Raw genomic sequence first — 8,205 nt, forward strand, 5'->3', positions numbered from 1 at the left:
CCTTCCAGGATATCATACATGACAGATCATCCGGGCCTTGAACCCATGTGCTGCTGAAATATATTCTTTGCAAAATGCATTGAATGTATACAGAACTGACCATGGGCATTTGAGACCCAGAGGGATGGGAAGGTAAGGCCAAAGATAACACAGTTGTTACATGTCAAGTAGAATTTGCCTCTGTCATATCCATATTACATGATGAGTTCAGTGCATTGCACAGCCATACTATCTGATCTATGTTAGAAATGAAGAAACATGCACTAATAACAGATACTTATTGAAATAAAACTTTTATTTTGCCTCAGCATCATACAAAATTCACTTAATAAAACCTGTTAACAAATTAAATAATCAAAGAATATGTGCGTTCCTCTCCGTCTGTCCCTGCAGGCAGTGCAGACATTTGGCCTACAGGAGGTTTGTCAGCTGGTGCTGGGGTTTCCTTGGACGAAGTGTTCGTGTCGTCATCCCTACATGTGTGGTGCTGCGCATACGAAGGGAGTTTTCTGATGCTGCAGGGCAATAGTTCGGATTCAGACTGAAACATGACACATGCTCAGCAATGGCTTTCTCCGTGGAAGGTCTGTCATGCTGAGGAGACAGGTAATGAGACACAGGAATCCGCTGTATGGCATCCAGATATGGAAGGGGATCACGGAAAACCTCTTCAAAAACACAGTCCATCAAGTTGATGACATAGCCTGTGAAGTAAGGAAAGTTAATTTTATTTATTTGCACATTTGTAAGTATTTTTTAAACTAAATATTTTTGGGATAAAAACCTACAAAATGTTGGCTCTGTCTTTACTGGTTTGATGGTTTGTCCACCCTTTTTGGCCTTTGGAAAGAGAAGCTTGTGTACAAGTTTCCCTTGTGGCTGGACAACATTCTCATTGAAGTGCATTGCTGTAAGATACAGCCTAAAGCACAAGACAAACATAATTTTTTCATATTGCCATTTTCAGTACGTCAACATTGATATTTAACAATATAAGTATGTAAATATTCAAAATAAAATTTTAAAATACAGTAAAGCTACACCATTTTGTAAACTGTAAAATCTATCTGAAAGGCACTTCACGCTTTTAGTTAGAACAGCCCTGAAATGAATTTTCTTCGCGATTTACAACCCAAAACCAGTCCCCCTAGACAGAAAACATCAGTGTGCTCCCTTTCACAGACACTATGTCTTGGCCAGTGATAAATTATTATTATTTTTTTACCGTGATTAATCGCATTAATGTCTGTGATTAATCACATTGTTATGCACAAAACTAATAATGCATTCAAAAGGAGTGTATTGTGCGTTTGACACCCCAAAGCCTGGTTTGTTTTACTAGTGTGATCGTTCCGTTTAGCAGTTCCTGTCTCGGGTTGAAGAAGTGGGCAAGAGTGCGGTTCAGTTGTATATATATAGATCAGTGAGTGCGAGCGCTAACTGTGCCGGAGCGCCGATCTCCTGATACGTACTGCATGATTCTGTGCTGCAAAAGTGATAAATCTGTAAAGCAATATATTGTGAGCGGGACATGCCACCGAATCCTATACGACTCAACATAATAAACCACAAAGTTAGCAAATCGATTCATTCCACTGTGTTGAGCGAGTGTGCTTATCTGCTGTCTTCACATGCTATCGGATACGTCCTATTTCCAACTTATAATATCATGATTACGAGCTTGTTGCATTCTTTTCTGTTAAAAATAACAGTGGTTTGTGAATGTTGATGCTTAGCCTAAATAATTTGATCGGGAGCATCCCCTCCTGTGACCCATGATTTGACTGTATGTGTATTCAGAGCCAGTGAACAGACTTTCATGATAATAGAAAACTGTTAACACAATAAAATAATTGTCTGCATTAATTAATGCGTTAACGCGATAATAATGTATGACCCATGTTCAAGTTGGGAGGGAGAAGACATACCTGCATAGCATTCCAATGAAGGGGAAGACAATATTTTTGGGTGCAAAGTGCGAGATGACCTTGTAAAATGACTCCACAATTGATGTCTGGTAATGTGGGCTCAGCTTCTCCACATCTGAAAGGACTCTCTTGTTTATCAATACCTTATGCAGCCTTTTCAGTGCTCTCGAACCTTGGGGGTAATCAGTGTAATGTTATTGTTACAACACATGAAAATTTGAGTATTTACATAACATGCCCCACATGCTTATGGTTGTTTCAGGCAAATAACCCATTCAGGTTACAAACCTGGTTGAAACCACTTGTTATGGTCCTTAGACAACTTTTGTTCATGTTGACACCTAGGGAACGCTGGGTCAGTATGTGAGTGAATGTCTTGAATGTGGTTTATGATAGAGGTCCATTTGGCTAACTTCTCTGGTTCTGATTCAGAGCTAGTGGCAGACCAGTACAGGTGGTTGATGATGCTCTTATGCCACTTCTTCACCAAACTACAGTCTTTCTCTCTGGAAAGTTTCTCCATCTTCTTTGACAATCCTAATGAAGTAAAATGTACAGGCAAAACATATCACAGATTGCAAAAGGTTGATGCAGTTAGCTTCCTTAGAAGTATGGAGAGGTACTTCAAGCCATGAATATCTGAAATGTATTTTGTCAACCAGGATATAAGCATTACCTTTTGCCATGTGCCAGACATCATAACAGTGGATGATTTTACGATCCTTTAGGAACTTTTGTATCTGGGGGTGACGGTCAGTGACAATGCAGTCCAACTTCACACCACTTTCCTCCAGGCGATCCAAGCTTCTTCTAAGGCCGTCCTTCTCCATGTGGTAGCTTCCCCCTAGCTCGCTGTTCTGCGTACAAACACACAAACATAAAATGTAAATGTGATATATCCATGAATTATATGTGTGTTATCAATTGTATGAAAAGTAGAAGTCTCTTCCACTCCATCTAAAAATTGGTGATAAAGTTATGTATGCGGTATTGTCTATCCGAAATGTGAACAGATTTGTTACAAATTTATACTACTAACAAAAGTGTCAACTGCTGACATGACATTCAGTTAGTATACATGCAATTTTTAAGTAGTTGTACATAACAGTCTGCTCTTGAAGTCCACGTATTCTAAAATACCTGCAGCAGCTGTATGTCTACAATGTTGTTGGTCTGCACGTCCATCATGGTGTAGCACCCATACTTTGCAGAGTGTCCTGTAATAAAAAAAATAAAATAAAAAAAAAATTATTTTATGCACATTTATGCATAACACAGAAACACACAACTATATGTATGTTTACACGGACTTGTGCAATGCATAATTGATTAAGTAAAATGTGCACCTGGCGAGTCTGCTCGCATACCACCACCAAGAATGAGATTCTTGCTCTGGCTCAGGTTGTGCAGTTGCAAATTTTGGTCCTCATTCCACTTGTGGATGATAGCAGGTTCAAGGTATGTCCTGGCATGCCTTCTAAAAGCGTCATATGTATGCGTTTTCAGGTACATCGCCCTGAACACCTTTTTAAAAAAATTTGGGGAAAAATTAGTTGTATTGTCTAGCTTTGACTAATTTGGTGTGTACAAAGAGTACAATACCTTTTGCATCTTCGGAGAGGAAGCTCCACTGAAATAGATGGCAGCAGACAACTGAAGGTTGCCCACAGGGGTGCTGCCAATGACAGGCTGACTCCTCCACTGTCTAAAGAATTCACAGTGGGGGCACTTTTGGTCAATGGCCACGAAGGTCCCTCTTCTACGTGGGTGTACATTACAAGCCTTGGTGCAAACAGGACAACTCTCAAACAGGCTAAGGAGGCATTTTTCAAAAACTATGAACTTAGCATCTTTATGGAATGGCAATGATGTGGCACTGAAAGAAAAACCCCCAAAGAAACAACAGTATGCCTGTTAGTGAAAACAAAGTCACAGTTTTTTAAAAACATTTCTGAATTGTTGGAGACATATAGCTGTTCTTACGAAACCCGTGATGATTCCGTCTCAGTTGTAACAGACTGTGCAGGATCATAAATGGAATCTTGTGGATCAGTGGCTAAAGAGGAAACATTCCCGATTTTCATGTCCTCCTCCAACTCAACACGGGGTCTTTTGGCTGGCCTTCCAGCCTTCACTGGTGTCGATGTAAACGGCTGTATTGTGGACCATGGCATTCCAGTAGTTGTGGTGCCTACCGAAACACTTTGAGACGGCACTGTCACCTGCACGCCTAACAGTTAAAAAAATTGAATTAGTAAGGGAAATGGTAACCCAAACAATATTTCAATAATTGTGCAAAAGCCATCTTCTCGGTCCATCAGCGCAGACTGATCTTGATGTCTATGAATAGAACTGCAAATTGCAGCTGACTAACCCACTACACAAGCTTTCAATTAATAATGGTATGCAATGAATCAGTCCTTATAACATGTTAACAAATGCACTTCAAGATAAATAATATTACCTTTGCTTTGAAGGTGGGACATCATTGTATTCAAGGACAGTTGTGTTGCCTCAGATAAAACAATAGGACCATCTGTTTGGCAACCTACATCTTTTGTATGCAGGAGCAGTGATGTACTCTGAAATACAAAAACAACCATACTTCAGTTCTCAAATATAAAATGTTTTTAAAAAAATTGAGTAGATGCCTTGTCAAATGACAATTGTTTCAACTCGGTGGAGAAGGTCAGTTAGCTTAGTTACCTCCTGAGTCATGTGTTGTTGATGAAATATAGTCTAAATTAATTATGCCAAACTAAAGTGACTGGCATAGATGTATCTAGTTGTATTTTGTATATGACAACACAGGCAGAAATTAATATTAACCTCCTCGTAAATAGGTTATATTATGCTAGTATCTATGCTAGTTATTTGGAGTTAGCTTGTAAACTAAGATTAACATTACTGTAGTAGCATCTTGCCTCCATTCTCAACAACAAAGACAGTAAATTATCGTTAATGTTAACTCAATACGAAACTTTCAGTTTAAATAGAAATGGCATCCACAGTTAAGAAGTGGATAAAATAAATACTTACTGCTTGCGGTAGCAGTTGTAATGGCAATTTAGTTGGAATTGCCCCCTTCTTCAGCATCAAACGCTGAGCGAAGCCTGCTTGATATTGTCCCAGGTTCGAACAACAGTCAGTGGTGAAATGGGCAGAGCAAACTAACAACTTTGAATTGAATTGCTTCGGTATGCGGTTATAGATAAACATCAACCATGCCTGTTGACAGTTCTCTTCTGTGGGAAGGGTATGGAAGGTGCTCACATCCCCTGCACAGCCTGGAACATAACATTTATATCCATGATCTGCCATTTTCAGTATTATCCTCGCTTGATTCTACAATAGCTGCAGGACTTCTGATGATGCACAGGTCCTGCAGGCCAAGAACTTGGGCCCGGTATATGCAAATAATGGGGGCATTCATATACAGTAAAATGATCCCGACTGTAACGTCACAGTCTGTGTTATGTTCTGGATTCACCTATTTTTGAGTGGTATTTTATATGCATGAGATTTACATAAAAAGGAAGAAACAATGGTGTTCGAGGATCACGGTATGTCATTTCAAAGTACAGACCCTATTATTATTCAACTATGCATTGGTAAATACAATTTTCCACCTTTAATTGTTTTGTGCTAAAATCAATTGATAAAGGCAGCAACTATAAACAAACACAAGGAACAGAACAGGATATGAAATAACAATGTTAGTCCTTTACATCTATTGGACAGTCAGCATGTAAAAGTGCATTTATGAAAGATTTATATTCTCTCTCATGGCACAATGCAGGTGGCTTTACGGAGAGCCAGGTATCCAGTAACCACATCTGTGGGCAACTGACGGATGTAAGAAAACTCTTCTGTTGATGCAAAGCGCAGTTTAGTCTGAGGGTCAGTGTAGTTTGCCTGGGAAACAAAGATACAAACATCATTAAGCATAGTTAGATAATACTACTTACACTCATAAAATATTGACTGCTTTCAAATTATTACCAGACAACATTCTCCAAGAGACTCACCAGCAGTCCTGATATGTCCGAGTACTTTTTAGCAGGTTTCATAGAAGGAGGCGCATCTATGCTGCAGTCTGACACACAAAAACAACAAAAGACTTTTAAATGTTGTCAAATTAAATCCACACATACAACAACAATTATAATTGCATTGGCTTACTGAAATGATTCGACAATTAGATTAGATGTTTGTATAATTTTCTTAGATCTTCTAAGATCTTTTTAGTTATCGTCATTGGTGTGAACAGGCATATTAGTCTGATTTAGAAGTGTTTTTTTTTTATTTTGTTAGTCAGACTCACAGTTAGGATCAGTGATCTTCCAGGGCAGTGCTTTCTCCGCTGCTAAAATTTGCTTCAGATTTTTCCACGTCCGATTTTTCTTCCCTGCTGCTGCTCCACCAATACCTGAGTGCTAGTGAAGGAGGAAGAACTTATGAATGTATTGAACTAGAACAGAGAACATTTTAGACTTTATTCTAATCCAGAACAATCTTACCACAAAGTTGGGGTTTTTAAAAGGAAGACATTTGGCAGAGGTCTCTACATCAACAGCTCCAACTGGTTTCCCTTCAGAAGTCGACTCCACTGGAGCAGCCAGTAACAAATTCTGCACCATCGATGAGAAACATAATGAAGCGAAAAAACTAAACTAAACGGTAGATCTGTCATGTATAGGGCTAGAGTTAGTTCTTTACCGGAGCCTGAGTAGTTGAAGACGTAGGTTGTGTTTTCTTCTTTTTGCTGCTGTTGTTATTAGGCTGCGGGGTCGTGTGGGTCACAGCACTGACGACTCGTTTCTTGCTCCGGGCCTGAGCAACTAACGCCGCCGCTGTCTGAGCTTTACCCGCCGACAGCGTCGCTGGATTTAAATCCCTTGCTTTTGATACTCCCTGTTCAGAAGAGGCAGACATTGGTCTTCACTGAATTTTAACAACCATAACCTGAAATGTGGTATACACGTTAGCATGCAGCTCGTCACAACATCCCGTTAACCCGGAAGTAAAGAGAAAGTGCCAGACGTTTGTATTCCGTTGCTACACACTCGATTTCCCCCGAAGGTTCCGCCGGGCTGGTTGGAAAACAAACATCAAACAACATGAAAGATCATTGCCATTTATATTTACACTAAAATTAATAATATTCCAGCTTGTTTCATGTGTTCTACTAATTAGTTAGATACGACTAAGACTTGATAAGACTTGAGTTGATATCTGAACTGAAAACAATACATGTCCTACATAAAGTAACCAAGCCTAATATCTCTTTAATATATATCAAGTTTAATTTGAAATAGGGTTTACACATTGCCTATTATAGTGCTGAAGTTAAGTTTGATTTATGCTCTCTGACAGACTCGTTATAGAATACAAGAGTGTTATGGCATTTATATTTCAATCACATGTGTTCCTGGGGGAAATAAATAACTAATTAACTTTGTTAAAACAGATGTCAGGTAATTATTTCTCCTCTCTCCGTAGAGTTTGATACAACATCCAACACAGTGGCATTGTCCTTCATGTCTCCCTTCTCATCTGTCTTTCACTGAGAACAGTAATGAAAATTTAAACAGCATCAAAATCAGTTATTTCCATTTGAGCCATTATCAGTGTAGTTTTAAATGTGTGATTTTATCTGGTGTACAGAACAAACCACAATAAGACTTCATATGAAAACATTTATATTTCTTCTCGTTAAGGCTGTCTAACTTGAGTTTATTTTCAAATAATATATAGAGTTATGGATATATTAGAGATATAACTTTCTCCATGTTTTGCCTATTTTACATCATATCCACAGAGAGGAGGCTTCAAAGGGGTGAGTGTTACCTTTTTGTCATTTCATTCTCTCTGTTCTTGTCCTTTCTTTGAATGCCATTACTTGTCATTTCACCTTTTCTGCCATCTCAAATGTCAGCTTCAGAGTTCACTTCGTTCTCTTTCATATGGACCCCTCTGAATGTTTTGAAGTGAAATATTGTTTGAGACATAAAGAGAAAAATGTGAGAGAGGAATCACTCCATGCAGAGCTACATGCTCAGTAGAATATTATGTTGTCCTTGAGTTTATTCAGTGCTACCAGTACTTTTAATCATTCGGACTTATATTCAAAATGCAGGCTATGTCTTCTTTATTCTGCCTGGATTCCTTAACATTTTTTATGACAAAAAAGTGTTCCTGCTGTTCTAAAAGCAAAGGCGTTGTTTTAATACAAGATTTCTTGATTTTGTAAATATCACATCGTAGAGTCATAATA

General features: G+C 38.6%; 2 protein-coding genes across 3 annotated transcripts; both read right to left on the reverse strand.

Annotated features, from left to right (window-relative positions):
* Nucleotides 1-276: 276 nt before the first annotated feature.
* Nucleotides 277-5,304, reverse strand: LOC127974730 (uncharacterized). 2 transcript variants are annotated; one of them, XM_052578217.1, is made up of 11 exons: nucleotides 4,968-5,304; nucleotides 4,393-4,510; nucleotides 3,912-4,158; nucleotides 3,531-3,804; nucleotides 3,296-3,452; nucleotides 3,069-3,145; nucleotides 2,605-2,785; nucleotides 2,217-2,465; nucleotides 1,929-2,100; nucleotides 789-922; nucleotides 277-704 (listed from the first exon to the last, which is right to left on the reverse strand). In XM_052578217.1, the coding sequence occupies exons 1-11, from the start codon at nucleotides 5,247-5,249 to the stop codon at nucleotides 412-414; spliced, it is 2,184 nt and encodes a 727-aa protein (XP_052434177.1). In that variant the 5' UTR covers nucleotides 5,250-5,304; the 3' UTR covers nucleotides 277-411. The 2 variants fall into 2 exon arrangements, with proteins under 2 accessions (XP_052434177.1, XP_052434176.1); XM_052578216.1 differs by having other exon boundaries at nucleotides 3,275-3,452.
* Nucleotides 5,305-5,540: 236 nt separating this feature from the next.
* LOC127974739 (INO80 complex subunit C-like) lies at nucleotides 5,541-6,971 on the reverse strand. Its single transcript, XM_052578235.1, has 5 exons — nucleotides 6,648-6,971; nucleotides 6,449-6,559; nucleotides 6,253-6,364; nucleotides 5,957-6,024; nucleotides 5,541-5,843 (listed from the first exon to the last, which is right to left on the reverse strand). Exons 1-5 carry the CDS (start codon nucleotides 6,861-6,863, stop codon nucleotides 5,712-5,714), a joined length of 639 nt encoding a protein of 212 aa, XP_052434195.1. The 5' UTR covers nucleotides 6,864-6,971; the 3' UTR covers nucleotides 5,541-5,711.
* Between the last annotated feature and the right edge of the window lie 1,234 nt (nucleotides 6,972-8,205).

The sequence above is a fragment of the Carassius gibelio genome, chromosome B16 (genome assembly GCF_023724105.1).
Source record: "Carassius gibelio isolate Cgi1373 ecotype wild population from Czech Republic chromosome B16, carGib1.2-hapl.c, whole genome shotgun sequence".
NCBI classification, from domain to species: Eukaryota; Metazoa; Chordata; class Actinopteri; order Cypriniformes; family Cyprinidae; genus Carassius; species Carassius gibelio.

Excerpts from the sequence above, each read along its gene's own strand:
- LOC127974739 (XM_052578235.1), bottom strand. The coding sequence starts at position 6,863 with ATGTCTGCCTCTTCTGAACAGGGAGTATCAAAAGCAAGGGATTTAAAT. Across the intron at positions 6,365-6,448 it reads TTAAAAACCCCAACTTTGTG|CACTCAGGTATTGGTGGAGC; the intron begins GTAAGATTGTTC and ends CTCCTTCACTAG. Across the intron at positions 6,025-6,252 it reads GAAGATCACTGATCCTAACT|ACTGCAGCATAGATGCGCCT; the intron begins GTGAGTCTGACT and ends TTTGTGTGTCAG.
- LOC127974730 (XM_052578216.1), bottom strand. The coding sequence starts at position 5,249 with ATGGCAGATCATGGATATAAATGTTATGTTCCAGGCTGTGCAGGGGAT. Across the intron at positions 4,511-4,967 it reads TACAACTGCTACCGCAAGCA|AGTACATCACTGCTCCTGCA; the intron begins GTAAGTATTTAT and ends TTTGTATTTCAG. Across the intron at positions 3,146-3,274 it reads TATGCGAGCAGACTCGCCAG|GACACTCTGCAAAGTATGGG; the intron begins GTGCACATTTTA and ends TTTTTATTACAG.